General features: G+C 35.6%; 1 protein-coding gene across 3 annotated transcripts in view; it reads left to right on the plus strand.

Annotated features, from left to right (window-relative positions):
• Positions 1 to 21613, plus strand: part of MALRD1 (MAM and LDL receptor class A domain containing 1) — a 754681-nt gene that overhangs the window by 509294 nt on the left and 223774 nt on the right. For all 3 annotated transcript variants that reach the window (XM_027074220.2, XM_053225367.1, XM_053225368.1), the window contains one exon: positions 14663 to 14791. In XM_027074220.2, the coding sequence (XP_026930021.1) occupies positions 14663 to 14791 (129 nt within the window). The remainder of the gene's footprint in view (positions 1 to 14662; positions 14792 to 21613) is intronic.

Raw genomic sequence — 21613 nt, forward strand, 5'->3', positions numbered from 1 at the left:
TCTATTCTAAAGCTAAATATGTTGACTGAATTATAAAACAAAGAAAGTAAACCAAAAAGAAATGAAAATGTTAAGTTCATCATTTTATTATTCACTAATTGATCTGTTACTACTGTTAATATATCTCTAGATCATCATTAGCATGAGCTATTTTACGCCTAGATATACTTTTATGAATTGAGTCATTGATTGAATATTATCTCAGTACATATTAAATATTGTAAGTACTTTGAAATGAAGTTGAGTGGAATACAGCTTTTGGGAGGCATGGGATGCACTTGCCCATAAGTTATCGAATGTCTTCAAGAGACCATGAGGACATATGCGCTGTGAGGCAGGTGGAGTCCTTGTACAAAAGGTCAACTGTAGCCTGTGATCAGATGACCTGAAAAATTTAGAATCTCCAGTTGTCCAGGATCCCAGAAAGCCCATGTCCAGAAATCAGTCCTCTCCCTGAGTAATTTTATAGCCTTTTTTCTCATTGTTTCTGATGCTAATGTTAGACATAGTCTAGTATGAAAACTGTGTTTTTGTGAAAAGGCAAACCTTTGTTTTCTTTCCTTTCTCTTTTTCTCTTTTTGTGGTTCTCTCTTGCCCTGCTCTTTCTCTCTCATTCTTCTTTGCTGAACTTGCTAAAACAATTTTACTTCCTTTTGTGAAATGCATCAGTGATTGTGGCACTCAACCCTGGCGGCACACTAAAATCTCTTGCGGAGCTTAAAATAATATCTCTACCCAGACCTCATTCCAGACCAATTAAACTGTTATCTCTGGGTATGGAGTTCAGGCTTCCATAATTTTTCAGGCTTTAGGTAATTCTAATGTGTAGCCAGTAATGTGAGCCCTGATTATACATATAAAAGAAGAGTATTTTAAATTATATCTTCAGCTTAATGTTAGAATAAAATGATTCCCCAAGTTACTGTCCACAAATTAAGCGCATTATCTATACTTTGGAAATTTCTTATGTGTACTTAAAATGTAAAACTGTTTCCAAATTTAAGTTGAACATAAAGCCAGGCTTTGCATAACACCTGCTCCTAGCACAGTGCCCAGCCTTCAGTAGACAATCAGCAAATATTTTTGCCTTTAAAAATTTTCTTAATTGTGGTAAAATCCACAGAACATAAAATTTACCATCTTAATCGTTTTTAAGTGTGCAGTTCAATGACCCTAAGATATTTACATTGTTGTGTTACCATCGCCATCATCTATCTAATAACTCCTCATCTTGTAAAACTGGAACTCTGTATCCAGTAAATAGTAACTCCCCATTTCCCCCCATCCCTGGCCCCTGGCAACCAGCATTCTACTTTCTGTTTCTGTGCATTTGATTAAGTGCCTCATATAGGTGTTGCGATTTGCTTACTTCACTTGCTTAAGATGTTTCTCCATGTTGTAGCATACACCAGAATTTCCTTCATTTTACGGCTGAATTATATTCCATTTTAGTTATATAACATATTTTATTTATCCATTCTTCTGTCAGTGTGCACTTGGATAACTTCCACCTTTTGGCTATGGTGAATGCTGCTATGAATGTGGGTGTATAGATACCTGAGGCCTCGATTTCATTCTGGTTTTTTTTTGTTGGTTTGTTTGCTTTTTAGTTTTATGTCCAAAAGTGGAATTGCGGTGTCATATGGTAATCATATTTTAGTTTTTTCAAGGCCACCGTTCTGTTACTTGTGGTCACTGAGCCATTCTCAACAGCAGCACACAAGCATTCCAATTTCTCCATATTCCCCCCAAAACTTGATATCTTTAAAAATGTTTGTTTATTTATTTTGAGAGAGAGAGAGAGAGAAAGCAAGACTGGGGGGAGGGGCAGAGAGAGAGGAGAGAGAGAATCTCAAGCAGCCTCCTTGCTGTCAGCATTGTGCCTGACATGGGACTCGATCTCACAAACGGTGAGATCATGACCTGAGCTGAAATCAAGAGTCGGTCGCTTAATAGATCAGGTGCCCCTGATTTTTTTTTTAAATAATAGTCATTCTAATGGGTATGAGGTGGTATCTTATTTTGGTTTAGATTTGCATTTTTCTAATTTCCATTAGTGATGGCCAGCACCTTTTCATGTGCTAATTGGCCATTTGTCTATCTTCTTGTCAGTAACATAATTTCTTTGCTCTCATGCATATATTCTTTTGATCTCCCATAGTCTGTGACACAGTCTGTTGAACAGTGCCTTCTAATATTCATTCTTCAAGGACAGTGATGTCATTATAGAGAATCAGTTTTGTGAGGTGATGAACTGAACTTCCAAGTTGTAGCTACTAGTAATATAGTGAGCATTTTCATTTTTCTATAGATGTGTCAACTTCTCTAGCTTTTACTGTATGCAGTGCTGATTTGTATAAACTTCCAAAGGCAACGTGGATGAGAGCCTGTAAATATCAAACTTATTTAAATTTGTATTTCAGCTTTCTCAATTAAAAAAAATAGCTTTATTTTTAGTTATGTGCTTTGGCAGTAAATACTATTGTATAAATAGTTTCATGCTAATTTTTTAAATTTCAATCTCATGAAATTCCGTCTAAATGAAGCATTTTTTTAAAAATAGGGGCTAAAACGTGTGAGACATTAAATGAGCTAAAAATATTACATCTCTACTGCCACAGCCTGCCTATATATATTTCTGAACATCAAATAGAGGGAAAGATGCAAAGGTCTGTCTTCTGTAAAGTGTCAAGGATGGTTCCAAAATGAAGTGCACAGAGGAAAGCCGGGCTGATCACAGGTGCTTTCACGGGCACGTCCATTTTAAGAAGCTTCATATTTAGAAATGGAGTTCTAAAGATCAGTTTCCTTAAAACTCTATTCCTTTATCCCTATTGTAAAATCTTTACGTACTCTCTGATGTCCCTGTGCATTCCTTTCCTTCCGATCTACATGTCAGGTCTGCCAAAAATCAAATTCCTAAATACATGAGGCTTAGTTCTAGGTCTTTTTTTATGCTTCAGTGGTCTGTCAGTCTACCCCTTCGTTATTTCCACACCATCTTGCTTATTATAATGTTTAATTAAGTTTATTTATCTGAAGTATATAGTCTCTTGACTTTGATCTTTCACAGGAGTGTCTTGGCTTTTTGTTTGCCTTTTGTTATTCATATGTATATGATACTGGATATCATATATATACGTATACATATACATACACATATACATATACATACACATACAGATATACACACATACATATACATATATATGTATGGCCATATGTATATACATCCATATTCATGTCCATATGTATCCATCTACCACTTCTCAGGGGCAGGTTTCCCATTAACTCTAAGGCAGCAGGTATAAGTCGGCTATTCACTTTTTTGTGGGAGGCTCCAATAAATCCCTGCCATGAGTAGGTTCCGAGCCAGGGAAGTTGTCTGCAGATTTCAATAGCAGTTTCCAATTGGCTGAATCCATTCTGTTTCTGGCTTTGAACACTCCTATATGTGAAAACATATTTCAATATTTTGTTACACAATGTAGATATTTCCTCTTAGATGGTCTTAATAAGGTGACTAAAATCTAACACTGCCAAAACTGCTAGTCGAAAAATGATTTTCTGTCCATAATATTTTTAAAAATGTCAAATACAGTATTAACATGAAGGTGTTTGGGATGTTTTGTAACATGCATTATGAAAAATTATAATATATTTTTTAAAAAGCTTAGCCATATAAAATGTACATCTTTTCCTCAGATGTCAGTCTTGCTTTAGTCTTTAGGAAATAATGTACTGTTTGGTGAGCTTTTCTTTAAAATAACTTATGAAACATATTAAGCAATTTAAATACAATGTTGAGTTTGACAGTGAATCGATTGATCACCCAGGTGTTTCTAGTCTAAAAGTATTATTTTGTGTTCTAAGAAAACCTCTACTATTAAATATTTTTATCATTTTCCAAATTTCCTTAAAAGCATAGAACATGCACTTTAATTATATTCTCATTTTGATTTCTTTTGATTGGAAAACCAATATCTTAGATATTATATAGCCTGATAGGCTTTGAAATCATTGCCTGAGTTTGAATTTTAATGCTACAATTTCTCAGCTGTGTGGACTGGGACAAGTTAGTTAACCACACTGTGCCTTTTCTATAAAATTCAGTTACTGTGAAAATGTATTGATTTAATCTTTGCAGAGTAATTAAAACAATACATAGCATATTGTAATGAACAATTAGTACAATCTGTTAATACTGATATCATTTTCTAATTCTGTTTAGAAAGTAAATGATACTATAGGGGTGCCTGGGTGGCTCAGTTAGTTAAGTATCTGTCTTTGGCTCAGGTCATGAGCTCATGACTTGTGAGTTCAAGCCCTGCATGGAGCTCCACACTCACAATGTGTAGCTTGCTTGGGATTCTCTCTCTCTCTCTCTCTCTCTCTCTTTCTCTCTCTCTCCCTCTTTCTGCCTCTCCCTAACTCGTGCTTTCTCTCTCTCTCAAAATAAATAAACTTTAAAAAATGTTTTAAAAAAGTAAATGATAATATAAAATATTATTAATGTTTTCACAAATAGTGTTTTGTTATAGAAAGAATGCTGGCGTAGGATGAATGAATTACGACTTCCAACACCTATAAATCAAGGACAATTTCACCAGCTTTATATATTTTATTTCAGCTAAATCTTATAAGAACCCATTTTATACATAAAGAAACTAAGGTTTTGAGATGGCAAGCAGTCAATAATCAAGAAAATATGGAAACGCTAACATTAGTAGAACATTTACCAAACTGTCCAGCGTATACTGAAAACTTTGCATACATTATCTCATTTAATGTTCACATCAAATCCATATAGGAACTTGAATATCTGCATCTGTCAGAGAAGGGTTCTGCTCCTCAGAAAGATCAAGTACTTGGGGTGGCTGAGTGGGTCAGTCAGTTAAGCATCTGACTCTTGATTTTGGCTTGGGTCATGATCTCACGGTTTGTGAGATCTCACGGTTGTTTGGGATTCTCTCTCTCTGCCCCTCCCCTGTTCTCTCTCTTTCTCAAAATAAATAAATAAACTTAAAAAAAAACTTAAAAGAAAGATCAATTAATTTAACCAAATCACACAGCTATTACAGATTTTACTCAGGCAGATTTTAAGATTTTGTTAAAAAATATTTTAAATATTGAAATTTTTTGTAAATTAGTTTATAATTACATAGTACCTCCAAATGTTTGAGTCTCAACTTTAATAATCATCATTGGTCCACAGTGCTCCTATTAAATTCTGAAGATCTGATCGAAATACTCTATTGACGATAGAGCGCAGAATAAAATTTTATACATCTTACAAATATGAGGGAGTTCAATAGCAAGGGTCAAAGATAATACTTACTGTTATTAGACTTGTTTGTATTCACTTTATGCAGAAAAGCATAACTTGATCATTGTTTGACCCTGAAATTTGCACATAAATTGAAAATTATATAACAGTGTCCTGGAGTAACCTTACTACATAAATAATAGACGAGATGGGCTAATTAAAAAGTCTGAATTAGATTGTCCAGCATTTCAAAATCTCTTATTCTTCATTAAAGTCCATTAATGATATAGAAATCAGAGAGGCGCTAGAACCTTATAAACTTAGGAAGGCTGTATATTTTTTTACATGGGATTATTTTTTATTACGTGTATTATTGACCGTTGTTGTTGTCCTCCTCCTTCTACAGTCAGACCAACATAGATCAATAATAGATGCGATTAACTGCTTATATTCTTTTTGAGTTTCTTTCTCTGAAACCAATTTTACCAACCTTAAGAAAATCAAGGTCATTTTTGCTAATGATTATGAGATGAGCGCATAGAAACGTAATAAAGGCAAAAAATGGGTGAAAAAGATGTGCATCTGTGGACCATGCATAGGTGAGCATTACGAAGTATATTTGTGAGGCCGGAAGTAGGGAAAGATAAAGTAACAGGCAAAAGAAGGCAGCATGTGCATCTTTTTGTCGTGTTTAGCATGTCTGACATGTTGTAGAAAAATCCAACAGACAATGTATCGTAAGGTTCTCAACTCAGGAAAACATTCAGATTGAGATGTGGATATCAGATTATCAGCCCCCAGGTGGCACATAAAACCATGATGCCCAAGGAAGAGCAGAGGAAAATAGAGCAGGGTTACAATTTGTTCTGCTAGCATTTAAAAGACTTGCCCTGGAAAAGGAGCCAAGATGAGAAGGAAGGTGAAGAAATGGCAGAGTAGCGGGAAAGGATTCATTTGTTTAGCCAAGGAGCTAAAGGAACTGAGGGTTTAGAAAAAGAAGGCATTTTTGGCATATCAGAGGCAACTGTGAGGTCCATAATGGAAAGGGTTGATGCTTCTTTTAAAATGGCAATCAGGTACTCATCAGATAGCTGAACAAGGATATGAAGGATAGAAAAGAGGTGGGAGAGAGTGAGGATGTCTGAATCACTAAACCACTGAAAGTGTTTGTTCTTGCATAAAGGTATCACATTCTGAGTTTTGTTGTTGGTGGTGTTTTGTTTTCTTCTCATTTCTCCCTCCTTCTTCTCGGGCCTTCTAATAATAATTTTTGTCTAAACCGTTAAGTCACTGACTTGATGTGTGTATGGCGTAGGGTTCAGCAATCTCTTGTTCTTTTTTATTTTAGTATTTATTTATTTTTGAGAGATAGAGAGACAGAGTATGAGTGGGGGAGGGGTAGAGAGAGAGACACACACAATCCGAAGCTAGCTCCAGGCTCTGAGCTGTCAGCATAGAGCCCGATGCGGGGCTCAAACCCATGAACACTGAGATCATCACCTGAGCTAAGTCGGATGCTTAACTGACTGAGCCACCCAGGTGTCTCTATTGCTCTTAAATAATATGAAGAGTCCATAAAGAAAACTGGATATTTAACATATGTCCAGATCTAAGAAAAAAAAATCTTAAAAGTTGAAAATCTGAGTCTCATGCATAGGAGCAGTTTATAAAGTCGCCTTTTTGCATACAAACATGAAAAATCAGTCTTTAGGATATTTCCCATTTAGTGTGCACCTTGCTTCTGTGTATCACCAGTCGAATCTCATTTTTTATGTGTCCCTAAACACTAAGACATGGCCAAGTAGCTCTGATAACACTTCCGATAATTTCAACACGAGATCACTGAGGTTGCATTTTCAGAAGTCCTGCTGTGAATTGTCTGATATGTGCACTGACCTTCTTAAAACCTAGCGATTTTTCTAACATAAGATGGATTTAAATGCTCCTGCTGAATAGAAACTATGGAAGGTATTGTTAATTTCCGGATGCTTGAAAATACAGGTCAGGCGATATTAAGCCCTCAGCAGTGTTGAGATCTCCTTTCACTTGCAAACTTGCCCCTGATAGCATTTCTAGAACCAGAGAGCACTCAAGCGAAATAAGCAGTTCATCTGTGAAGGAAGGTTTGAGGTGCATGATTTTTTCCCAAAATACTCTTTAGCCTATTTCTTCTCTACACCAGATGTTGCTCTTTCTTCAAACAGATCTGAATCTTCCATATTTTCAACATGTTGCCAAACTGACGTGTTAAGGAAACCAACAAGGATGGAGTTTTAAAAAGGAAATTCGTAAGAAAGTACTTGGTCTCAGTCAGGTGGTCTGGTCTATCTTTCTAATTGGTTAAATGACCAACTGAGATGATAGACACTTTGAAAGGCCATCAACTGAATTAAATCAACTGTATTAAATATTTATTAATGTGACACTATAAGCTAGTACTACTTTTTACTGTTGTCTGAGAGCAACACATGCATATGTTTAATTATAGGGCTAAACATGTATTACTAATACACTTTTATCACCAGGTTGTAAATTCTTTGAAGGTAAGAACTGTTGCAGTATCCACCATGTTGTCTGGCAATTGCTCAATACGTGTTTCTAGGATGAATAAATAAGATTCTAAATTGATAACATCGCTGGATGTAAACATATAGTCATTATAGCTTAGGAACAATGACACCTTAATGGCAAGAAGCAATGTAGTCCCCAGAGATTGGTTTCTGATAGCATGTTCCATTAAAAAGAATCAGGGCTTCTTGGAGAAATTCTAGGACTGGGCCAGGAAACATACAAGATGAGTGTGAAGCAACCAATAGTGCTAGAAAATAAGGTAGTATGTAAGAAGAAAAGTCTACGTTGTAAAAAAAGGAGAAAAGTTTACATTGATGGGGTATGTCAAAGAGACAGAGGAGCCAGTTAAAAGAGCTCCTCTTGGCCAAAGCTTGAACAGTTTGAGCAACAAAGTTGCCTTGTATTATGACTCAAATTATACATGTTCTTGAGTCCATACCGATATAAATATTGACTGAATAAATACATAAATGAGAGAGAAGAGACAACGTTCCCATGTATAAGAATTCCAAATAATTAACTTAGATTATTAATGTAGATTCTGTGCCCCGAAGGAAGAGAGCATAGTTCACCTTAGATGTGGCCTACACCCAGTAATTTCCTTCCAAAGAATGCAGTATGGAAAGGGATAGAAAAAGAGTAACTTTACAGTGGAGAATCATGGTTCACCAGACAGGGGAACAAGGTCAACAGAAACAGTGCCAAGTCATATTAATAGCGTGTACCCTTGTCATTAGGTGATGAAAATAACACCTCTGTATTCTTTCTTCCTCAAACCCATTAATTCTATCAGGAGGGGGAAAATAATGCCAGTAGAAAGGTATCCTACAAAATACTTGGCCAGTACTCTCCAAATGTAAGTCATCAGCAACCTGGGAAACCTGAGAAACTGTCAGAGTGAAGAGTCACCTAAGAAGACATGACATTACCAACTCAATAGCATGGTCTTCAAAGGCAGGGAATATGCCCATTATGTCTTTTATGTCTTGCATATGATAAGTATATTCTGCATGAAAAATGAAGGTGCTTAAAATACACATGCCCACATGAAACTTACTGTCTGAAACTAAGAACATATTGAATATCATGCCTTGAAAAAGATGATAAAACTAGTGTTTGCCCACAAATATAGTCTATAGAACGATTATATCTCGTTATGTATAATGAACCCTGTGTATAAAATTATTTTAATCCATACATAAAATTAAAGGTACAAGAGCTTCTTAGTTGTAAATTCTGTTTCAGAGCAGAATAAAATCTGTTTTAAATTGGAATTCTTTTCAGGTTGGTGGCAGTTTGTTCAAATCCACAGTGGATTAGTTTTACATATACATCATGCTTTTATGGGATCCAATATTTTATGTTACAGCTATAGTACATTATAGACCTGTTCTTCTTTCTAGGATTTTTAAGTTTAGGCTTTAGTTTTAGGTCTTTAGGACTCTGTCAGGTTTTTTTTCTAAAATAAATATTTAATCTAGTGGTTTTTATATGCCATTTTCTGCCAGCCAAATTGTCTTCAACTCTCTATTCCGAACACCAGTGTTCTTTCCATTCTTACATTATTAAATACAGAATATGTGGGATTATCTTTATTTTTGTATATTTGTCAACCCGGTTAGTAAATACTGCTTTTATCAGTTTGTCTGAATTAATAAATTGAAAATGGATAAATACATGTAAGACATTCTCACTAAAATAATCTACCTTTTCTATTTATTGCAATGATTTTGGTAGCAACTGTCTGATTATATTCTTGTCTTAAAGAACATCTACCTTTTTTTAAGAATTATAGGTTCTTTTTTGTTTTTTCTTGGTAAGACTCATATGCTATAGAAATTAGTCATTGCTTGGTTTGCTGCAATTCAAAGCACAGACTTGATTTCTTTTCCTGTTTTGCTATTCCATATTGTTAAGGAAATAAGCCTCATTGAGTTATGTAGTCTATTTGAGTCATTTTTAAAAACTAAAGAACTACGTATTTAAAGTCAAAACACATTTCCTCTGTGGGATAATTATATATGGCTCCACAGCCTATGGCATGGAAAAATAAAATAATCTCCAATGCACAGACTTGCATACTAAATAATATCCACATACTGCTCTGGGTTAACTGTAAATTCTCACTAGTGTTAATTAAAAATTATGTGGCAAAGATTCTAAACCACTCAATGAACATGACCTTTAGTTCTTCTTGTTGATGCCCACAGTTAAGATATTTGCTGTTTTCTCAGATGCCTTCTCTTCATTCTTTATATTTATACTGCAATTTACTGGTAAATTATTTCTAGAAATTATACAGGCTTTAACTATTGTATTATGGGGATGATTCCAAAACTAGGGAAATGAATTTTTATCAAATCCTTAGAGATTTACCGAACCTTGAGAAAATTACCCTCCCTTTGAATGAATTACCCTCCCCTTAGGCACACCGGCTCTGAACCTATAATAATCTATGTAACAAAGGGATTGCTGAGCTTTATTTAATTTGTTGAGTTAGGCAAAAGTAGTTTGGGACCTTTAATGCATACTTCTTTGAAGGTATGAAGTATCATCATTGGACTTAATATCATTTACAATGATATTCAGATATGCGAACTGCTATAGATTGCTTTGGGTAATATGGACTTTTAACAATATTTGTTCTTCCAATCCATGAGAGTGGAATATCTTTCCATTTTTTGGTATCATCTTCAACTTCTTTCATCAATGTTCTATAGCTTTCAGAGTACAGGTCTTTCAGTTCCATGGTTAAGTTTCTTCCTAGGTATTTTATTATTTTTGGTGCATTTTTTTTTGCTTTTTTTAAATTCTATTTATTAGAGATAGATAAAGGGGGAGCGGCAGAGAGAGAGGGAGACAGAGAATCCCAAGCAGGGTTTCACTGACAGTGCAGGATTCGAGCTCACAAACTGTGCGATCATGACCTGAGCCAAAAGCAAGAGTCAGTTGCTTAACTGACTGAGCCACCCAGGGGCCCCTATTTTTGGTGCAATTGTAAATGGAACTGTTTTCTTAATTTGTCTTTCTGCAATGTTATTATTAGTGTATAGAAATGCAACAGTTTCTGTATATTAATTTTGTATGCTGTGACTTTACTGAATCCATCTATTAGTTCTAGCAGGTTGGGTGGAGTCTTTAGGGTTTTCTATATATAGTATCACCTCATCTGCCAATAGTGAAAATTTTACCTACTTACCAGTCTGGATGCTGTTTATTTCTTTTTCTTGTCTGATTGCTATGGCTAGGGCTTTCAGTACTACCTTGAATAAAAGTGGTGAGAGTGGACAACCTGTCTTTTCCCTGATCTTAGAGTGAAAGCTCTTAGTTTTTCTCCATTGAGTATGATGTTAACTGTGGATTTTTCATATATGGCCCTTATTAGGTTGAAGTATGTTCTACTCTTGTTGACAGTTTTTATCATGAATTTATGTTGTACTTCCTCAAATAATTTTTTCTGCATCTGTTGAGACGATCGTATGGTTTTTGTCCTTTCTCTATTTAATGTAATGTGTCATATTAATTGATTTTTGAATATTGAGCCATCCTTGCATCCAGGAAATGAATCCCACGTGATTGTGGTGAATGATTTTTTTAGTGTATTGCTGGATCTGGTTTGCTAATATTTTATTGAAGATTTTTACATCCATGTTCATCAGAGATATGGGCCTGTAGTTCTCTTTTTTGGTATTGTCTATATCTGGTTTCAGTATCAGGGTAAAGCTGGCCTTATAGAATGAATTTGGAAACTTTCTTTCTTTCTTTCTTTCTTTCTTTCTTTCTTTCTTTCTTTCTTCCTTCCTTCCTTCCTTCCTTCCTTCCTTCCTTCCTTCCTTCCTTCCTTTCTTTCTTTCTTTCTTTTTTTGAATAGTTTGCAAAAAATTGGTATTAACACTTCTTTAAATCTTTGGTGGAATTTGGGGTGCCTAGGTGGTTCAGTTGGTTAAGCATCTGACTTCGGCTCAGGTCATGATCTCATGGTTTGTGAGCCAGAGCACTGTGTCAGGCTCTGTGCTGACACCTCAGAGTCTGGAGCCTGCTTCAGATTCCTTGTCTCCCTCTCTCTCTGCCCCTCCCCCACTCACGCTCTGTTCTCTTTCTCTCTCAAAAATAAATAAACATTTTAAAAAGTTTTAATGGTTGAATTTACTTGTTAAAATTGTTAAAGTGGCCATACTACTCAAAACAATGTACAGATTTAATGCAATCCCTATCAAAATACCAATGACATTTTTCACAGAACTAGAAAAAATATTCCTAAAATTTGTATGGAACCACAAAATACCCTAAGTAACCAAAGCAGTCTTGAAAAAAAAACAATGCTGGAGTATCACAATCCCAGATTTCAAGATATACTGCAAAACTGTAGTAATCAAAATAGCATGGTGATGGCATAAAAATAAACACATACATCAATAGAACAAAATAGGAGAATCTAGAAATAAACCAGCAGTTATACAATAGAGGAGGCAACAATATACATTGGGGAAAAGTCTGTTCAACAAATGGTGTTGGAAAAACTGGACAACTACATGGAAAAGAAAGAAACTGTACCACTTTCTCACACCATACACAAAAATAAACTCAGAATGGATTAAAGACCTAAATATGAGACCTGAAACAAACTCCTAGAAGAAAACATGGGCAGCGATTTCTTTGCTATCAAGCATAGAAACGTTTTTCTCTCTATATATATATATCCTGAAGGGAAGATATATATATAGTCAAGGGAAACAAAAGCAAAATTAAATTATTGGACCTAAAAACAAAACAAAACAACAACAAAAACCCACAAACTTTTGCACCGCAAAGGAAACCATCAACTAAACAAAAAGGCAATCTACTCAATGGGAGAAGATATTTTCAAATGATATGTCTAATAAGGGGTTAATACCCAAAATATATAAATAACTTACACAACTCAACACCAAAAACTGAATAATAAAAATAATAATCATATTTTAAAAATGGGCAGAGGACACATAGACATTTTTCCAAACAAGATATACACAGGGCCTGAGGACACATGAAAAAAGTGTTCAACATCACTAACCATCAGAAAAATGCAATCAAAACAATGAGCTATCACCTTACACCTGTCAGAATGACTCAAAGGAAAAAAAAAACAATAACACAGCAACAAAACACAGAAGAAATAGCAAATGTTTTTGAGGATGCAGTGAAAAAGAACCCTTGTGCATTATTGATCGGAATGAGATTGGTGCAGCCATGGCAGAAAACAGTATGGAGTTTCCTCAAAAATTTACAAATTAAAAGTAGAACTATTGGGATGCCTGGGTGGCTCAGTGGTTTAAGCAGCGGACTCTTGATTTCAGCTCAGGTCATGATCTCATAGTTTGTGAGTTTGAGACTCACATCAGGCTCTGTGCTGATAGTCCAGGGCCTGCTTGAGATTCTCTCTCTGTCTCTCTCTCTTTATCTCTCAAAATAAATAAATAAACTTAAAAAAAAAAAGAAAAATAGAATTACTGTAGTATCCCATAATTCCACTACTGGGTATTTATCCAAAGCAAATGAAAACACTAATTCGCAAAGATGTATTCACACTTATGTTTATTGCAGCATTATTTACAATAGCCAACTATATCAAAGCAACCCAAGTATCCATCCACAGATGAATGGATAAAGATGTGGAATATAAATAAAATGTAATATTACTCAGCCATGGATGGACCTAGAGGATATAATGCTAAAGACAAATACCATGTGATTTCACTAAGATGTGTAATTTATTAAACAAACCAAGCAGACAAAAAAAAAGAGACAAACAAAATAGCAGTCTCTTAAATACAGAGAATAAACTGATGATTACGAGGGAAAGTGGGTGGGGATGTGGGTGAAAGAAATAAAGAGGATTAAAAGTATACTTACGTTGATGAGCACGGAGTAATGTATAGAATTATTAAATCTTTATATCGTACACCTGAAACTAATATAACACTGTATGTTAATTATGTTCAATTAATTTAATTGAACATTATATGTTCAATTAAAAGGTGTGAATTGCTTTGAAAATTGTGTGTTAATTCACTTTCCTAAGCTTCCTTGAGATGAAACCATTATGTCTTCAATTATTATACCCAGCATTTATTAAGTACAAACTACGGATTAGATGCTGGGTTTGGCCTCAGAAAACACATCCACCACTTGGGTTTCCAAGGGGTTTGGAGACTGGAGGGCAGACAGACATGTGATACAGCTCTTATATGAGGTGGTAAACATTTCACATAGGAATAGAATGGTTCTTAGGGGACATTAAACATAGGTACCCAACCTGGGGCTTGGATGACAAAGAAAAGGCAAAACAAGGGGACAGAGCCGCTGTTTCCTTGAGTCTTGAGGTTGAGCAGACCACCAGGGGCACAGGAGGGAATGGTCAGGGTAGGTAAAGGAAGCAGTGTATGTGGACACGTGGAAGGATGAAGAGCCAGTGATCTATCTGTGAAACCTTATACGGTAGTTTCATTGGAGGTGCTCATGAGGACAGTTGCAGAAAATGAGACTAGAAAACTAAGCCAGAACCAAAGCAAAACATTTTTAGGGTCTTGAATAAGACTTATTTAGATAATAGATAATGGTCAACCCTCGACCGATCAAAGGTGATTTTGAAAGTGCAATCCACATAAACTTGCTGAGAAATTGGATGTGGTACTGAGGTGGGTGGGGTTGTCTAGAAGTCTGCCTTGGACAACTATTAAAATCAGTCATTTATTTAAGTGTGGAATCTATAAAACCACTAAGAGACCACTAATATTGAATAAAATATTATAAAAATGACTTTTTGTTTTTATCTTTTTTCCCCAGTGGGAGAGACTTCTGAGATTTGCCCAGAAGCCACTGATTTTTTGTGCCATGACAACAAGTGTGTTGCATCTCACCTTGTCTGTGACTATAAACCAGACTGCTCCGATAGGTCTGATGAGGCTCACTGTGGTAAGTGGACTTGGCTGCTCTAATGCAGCCCATTCAGCACAGATTTGCATTTTATTAGGAAAGTAACATATCGACATTGGTGACTGAGAGGACGTGTTCTTTTCATGCACTAGAGTAGATTTAAAGTAGCCGAAATGTTTTTTTTTTTTTTCTCCAACTTCTCTCTCCACATATCTAAATTTCAGCTCTCTAAACCATTTTACCCCCATACTAAACACTGCAGCAAATCTCGTCACAGAAATTTCTCAACATGTCATTGTGCAGAACTGTGTGTGGGGTCAGAATTTTAATTGCCAGAAACTGACCTAGCCATCTACATTTCTTCATTGCTTTTCATTTCCTTTTCCATTCCTTTTCCAAAAGATGGTTGATTTTATACATGAGGTTAAAAATGAGCACTTTAAATAAATACTAGTTTAATGATTCATTTTATCAATTACATTGCTCTGGGAAAAGAGGACTAGATTGGCCACATTGTTTTTGTTTTTGTTTTTTCAATTGAAGCTTTAATTCAAGTGATGTCTAAAAGTCATGTATAAAAGCAAGTACGTAATTTTAAAATGTGAGTATGTATTTAAATCCAAAGAAGTTTTTTTCATATTTCTTACTGGCGAGCATTCGAATGGAATCTTGGTACCATACAGGCTACCTGTTACAGTGTTTGCTGCATAGGAAACTACGCTAAAAGTTAGGGGCGTATAAAAGTTTCATTTGGCTTTTAATTTTGTGGATCATTAACTGCGAAAAGAATCAGCAATGCCAATTGTCTCTGATTTACATGTCTTCAACTAGTATAGCTGAAACGGGAGAGTCACTTTAAAGATAGCTGTATCCCCTCCATGTTTGGCACATTGGTTCTCTTTAGTCTGTTTGGTTTGACATGGCGTCTCATCCTCCAGGGTAATCAAATGTGGCTTGGGCTTTCCATAACATAGCTATCACAAGACAATCAGATATCTTGCATGGGACTGGCTTTTACCAGAGTAAAGGATCTCAAGAGCAAGCATTCTAGGGGCGCCTGGGTAGCTCAGTCGGTTGAGCGTCCAACTTCAGCTCAGCTCATGATCTCACGGTTGACAGGTTCTAGCCCTGCATCAGGTTCTGTGCTGACAGCTCACAGCCTGGCCCGCTTCGGATTCTGTGTCTCCCTCTCTCTCTGTCCCTCCCCCGCTCATGCTCTGTCTCTCCCTGTCTCAAAAATAAATAAACATTAAAAAAATTTTAAAAAAAAGAGCAAGCATTCTAGGATCCATAGGAAAAAAACAACAAGAATTCTTATGGCTTAGCCTTGGAAAGTCTAGAATGTCACTCTTGGTTCTTTCTAATGGTCATTCAAATTAAAAAGCTTAGAGTCAAAGAGTCAAAGGGTCTTAGTGTCAAAGAGAGAAAGGGTTCAACTCCACCCCTGGGAAAATGTCATGCATGTATAGGAAGGGAGAACCACAGAAGTCATGTCTAAGTTTTTATTTTAAACTTAATTCGTTTTTATTCCTCAGCATCTTATAGTAATGATGCTTCTGAAGTGTTCATTTTCTCTTTGTTTTCATTTATTGCATTTATTAAATTGTGGTAAAATACACATAATATAAAATTTACCATTTTAACCATTCCTAACTGTACAGTTCAGTGGCCTTACGTGCATTTGCATTATTGTAGACTTCCCCACTATCCATTTCCAGAACTTCTTCATCTGGAAAAATCGAAACTCTGTGCCCATTAAACAATAATCATCCATTTTCCCTCTCCCAGCCCCTGAAAGCCACCATTTTCTTTCCTGGTTCTATGCATTTGACAACAAATACACAGTATTTGGAGTCATGCAGTAATTGTCTTTCTGTGACTGGCTTATTTCATTTAGCATAAATTTCTCAACATTAATCCTATACTTTCATTTTAAAATCAAAATATAAAAGGGAGTGAAAATCATAGGCACTTCTTAAAATGGTACTGTCAGTGCCACAGTACTATAATAATCTTGATTTTATAAACTATTATTTATTTCCCTTATAATATATATGCAATTCCAACAAAATTTGTAATACATTGAAAAATACTTTCTAGTATTCTTTTTTTTTAAGTTTTTACTTAAATTCCAGTTAGTTGTTCTTTCCAGCTGTTTTCCTTAGGTGCACCAAAAAATATTTTTTTGATGCTGACAGTAGACAACTGATTCCAATGGTGCTCTAAAACAATGCTCCAAACCATTTGTGAAATCACTAATTTTCCACCGGGCCTAACAAGTAGAGTATTCAATAACCGCCAGCAAAACAAAGAAAGATTCTAAGGAAAAATACTTGGAACATTATGACATTGATATACATAATCCAGTGAGGAGAAAGGACAGCTCTCACATGCACATAGAAAAATAATTACTTAATTAAATAATTTAATTTAATTTAATTTAAAGAATTAAAAATTTTTCTTCCTCTCTCTCATTTTAAGAGAGGAATGTTTTGAAAACATTTACATACAGAATATATTCTTCCATTTATTCCTATTCTTAGTATGGGCTAGGAACAACTTTCTAAACAACGAATGTATAAAAATGAATAAGACTTTGTGGTAAACTTCAATAACCGTAGTAACGGTGGAGGGAAAAACCGGTGTGTGTGTGTGGGGGGGGGCGGCAGGGCAGGGGGAATATAGTAAAATATAGTGTTCTTTGTTTTTTTTTTATAGTTGGTAATAATTTTTACAAATTCTTATTACTTTTGAAATGTAACAAGTGATAATAATAATAAGGTTATCATGGTTTATTTTGGAAGTATAGTTGCAGAATTACATGTGCCCATGCAATATAGGCTTATAAAACATAAATAGTTATTAGGTATTTTGGTTTTCAAATATGAATGTTGCTTTTTTTTCCTTGCCTTCACTCATTTTTCTTCTCGGACTGCTTTGTGTGATTTTTATTTTTCCCACAGTTCTATGAGGTATTGATGTGAAACCATACAAAGGCAGTTTTGATTTTCAGAAACTGAGTCCGTTATGTACTTATATTTGTTCGTGTTACCTACAGCTTTGGTGGACAACTGCAAGCTGTATTTGAATTTAATAAAATTAAAACAATATGTAGACAAATGAAATAGTCACTTTCCTAAAGACCTTTTGATAGATGTTGTTCACATCCACACACAGGGGTATACAGGTGACTTATTGATTCTGCAAATTGACCGTTAGAATTTTATGTTGATAGTCTTTGGGATACATTGGATGCACCAGGGTTAGATTCCTGCAATCCGATAATCTGTTGTGGATGATGAAATAAATGACAAAAATTTTTAAATGACCTTTGGAGAAATAGAAGGAAGAAATGGACCTTTGGTTTATTAAACTGAAGTCTTCATTTTGATATTGACCCTCACATGTTGAATGATTATTTAAATTCTCAGAGATTCATTTTCTCATCTTTATATTAGGTATAATCACATCCAACCTATAGAGTGCTTTGAGAATTAAATGCCATAAAGAACATATTTGTTCAGTCTTCAAGGATTAATAATGTTGGCCTCTTCCATTTCATTATTTTTATATTCTCTTGAAACTTATCAGTCATAGTGTATATATTTCATGTACTTTATACTTATTCGAAGTTAAATGCAGCTGTTCCTCATGAGTAAATTTTTACTGCACGTTATAAATAAAGATAAAATTTTCTTTTGCATCTCTAACTTCTGTTGCAAAAATGCACCATTTAGAAAAAATGAAATCACTTCTTTTTAAAATAAACAGTTGAGTTTAAAAATGTGCCCTTTTTGGGACACCTGGGTGGCTCAGTCAGGTAAGTGTCTGACTTCAGCTCAGATTATGATCTCACAGCTCCTGAGTTCGAGCCCTTGTCGGGCTCTCTGCTGACAGCTCAGAGCTTGGAGCCTGCTTCGGATTCTGTGACTCCCTCTCTGTCTCTGCCCCTCCCCTTCTCATGCTCTGTCTCTCTCTGTCTCTCAAAAACTAAATAAACGTTAAAAAAATTGTTTAAAAAATGTGCTCTTTTCTTACTTGGAAGAACATTGTCACCTAAAGCTTGTATTAAGTGTGCTTTGTATTCTAGGCTAGGGATGTGCAAGGTGTGGGTGAAAACACTCTCGCCTGACTTTACAACAGTTACAAACATCATTATCCAGTCAGATCCTTCTTTCCCACTGAACCGAGACTCTTTGAGATTCTTATCAATGTAGTGCTCTATGAAGCAATTTCACACTGAGGAGAAAGTATTAAATATTCAAGTATGATGCATTATGGTATAGCAAAATAAGGCAAATATGTGGATATGAGTAATGAAAAATAATCAATTACAGGGCCAGCTCTGAAAAAATGTAAATTGACCAAAATTTACACTAACCATACAACCATGTGGCTGAATACCCTCCCACTGAGAAAATGCCAGTAGTTTAAATGTTGTTAGTAATGCTTTGAATCTATTCGAGGAATCATGACAAAGGTCACAATTTAGAAAATATTTTTTCTAAAACAGTAACCATTAAAAAAATACTGACCACATAATCATCACCAAGTAATATTACAGAGTTCCTTGTATCATCTATCATTTAATAGTTCTATATGAAAGCACTTATGGTTGTAACAGGGTTAAGTAGTAATACCACTCACATAGAAATGTTTATAGTAATTCAATGATAAACAATTACGATGACGATCTACAATGAAGAAGTAATGAATTTCCAAATGAATACTAATGACTATAGTTGCTGTTAAGTGCCATAAACCACACATGTACACATAATATCAGAGAACTGAAATGGTCTGAAAAGGAAAGATAAGACATAAATCGAGCATTCAAAGGTGAGTAGGATTTGCTAGGCGGAATGGAAAAGATACATTAATTAATATGCTTGTAGCAGAAATTTCAACCTCAACAAGTTTAGACATCATGGTAGTTCCTATTAGTTGCCTAGCACCCCTTTTTGTTTCTTAAAAACAGAACTCTGGTTTTATTTGGGGCAGCTTTGTGACCAAATACAAATGCCATCTTTTCCAGACTTCCCTGCAGCCATCAGAGGCTAATGAGATATACATGGAAATTTTGAGAAGGTATCCCTTTTAGAAAGAAAAGCCCCAGGATAGTTAAAAACAAACAGGCTTTTCTCCTTTCCCTTTCCTTCCTCCCTCCCTCCCTCCCTCCCTTCCTTCCTTCCTTCCTTCCTTCCTTCCTTCCTTCCTTCCTTCCTTCCTTCCTTCCTTCCTTCCTAAAGAGAATGAGCAGGGATGGAAGCACAGACAGAGAGGGAATCAGTCTTAAGCAGGATCCACACACAGTGCTGAGCCCAATGTGGGTCTCAATCCACGACCCTGGAATCATGACCTGAGTGGAATTCAAGAGTCAAATGCTCAACCAACTAAGCCACCCAGATACCCCTCCTCTTCCCACTTCTTTTAATGCCTTTAATATATGTGATACTGGTAAGAACAACAGTCATGCAACCATGAAGAGCCTGAGGATGACGAGATGACAGAAAAGATGGAAAATATATGCTTTACAACCACACAGTTGAACCACAATGCCATACTTACACGGACAACTTCCTGACTCATTTTTAATTGAGATAAATTAATTCCTGTGTGTTTTAGCTACTATTACTTGGGTTTAGTAGTACACTTATTAGTGGGAACCAACTGCATTTTTGATTGATATAATAAGGAAAATGTGTTATCTCAAATAACAAGAAGTGAAAAGCAAGGAGGCTTAAAGTTGGTGAATGCAACAACTTTTCTTATCAAAATATTAGAACTATATGGACTCCTTCCTTCTTTATCCTTGCCATCTTCATATAACTGACTTTTTTTTATTTTTTTTGTCAACGTTTATTTATTTTTGGGACAGAGACAGAGCATGAACGGGGGAGGGGCAGAGAGACAGAGGGAGACACAGAATCAGAAACAGGCTCCAGGCTCTGAGCCATCAGCCATCAGCCCAGAGCCTGACGCGGGGCTCGAACTCCCGGACCGCGAGATCGTGACCTGGTTGAAGTCGGACGCTTAACCGACTGCGCCACCCAGGCGCCCCAACTGACTTTTTAATCAAGTCAGCTATCCATATAATCTCTTCAGTCCCAAGGATCACATGTTTATAGTGATATCCTCAGAAAGGATAAACAGATTTTCTTTCTTTTGATTTGTTCTTAAGAACAAGGCAAACTTTTCCTAGGTCCCTTTTTCACAATATGGCTCATTGTCTAGAATTGTATCCCAAGACTATGGCTAAACTAATCAATACAAGGAAAGAAGAGAACATTGCACCTCACAATTGCTTAAATAAATTATAAGTCATCTCTAGATATCTGAGTGAATGAAGATGAATAGTCAAATACAATGGCAGTCTGTCCTCTACAAGAGAGGGAAGAAATGACTGATAAATGAGGATCCCACTGTGAGAGAAACATTCGTAAAAGAGAGAAAAGTAGTCCTAAACATAAAAGTTGAAAAAAAATCTGTTTTTATTTAAGAGACAATTTTATAAAAAAATTTATCTGGCATAGAGACAATTTTGAGATTGAGTTTCAAGAACACTTTGCATCATAGGAAAGGTTGTTGTATGCAAGGCGAGGGGTTTAAGAGAGTATTTTCAAACAATGTGAAAAACTGGATATTTTAAGCAATGGAAATAACACAAGAGCTTTCTTAGAGATAACTAATGTGGTTCGGATCTGTAAAGTTGATATGATGAAGGCTATACTGAAAAAAAAAAAAAAGTAGACTCTTAAAATAAACCAGGGGCTTGAACCAATGGAACTGTAATAGGGGTTATGAACTTCAAGGAAAAGAGTGAGTTAAGTTCTCGAAGGGAGAACCTGCAAGTGTTGGTGA

This window comes from Acinonyx jubatus, chromosome B4, assembly GCF_027475565.1.
Source record: "Acinonyx jubatus isolate Ajub_Pintada_27869175 chromosome B4, VMU_Ajub_asm_v1.0, whole genome shotgun sequence".
In the NCBI taxonomy this organism is placed as follows: domain Eukaryota; kingdom Metazoa; phylum Chordata; class Mammalia; order Carnivora; family Felidae; genus Acinonyx; species Acinonyx jubatus.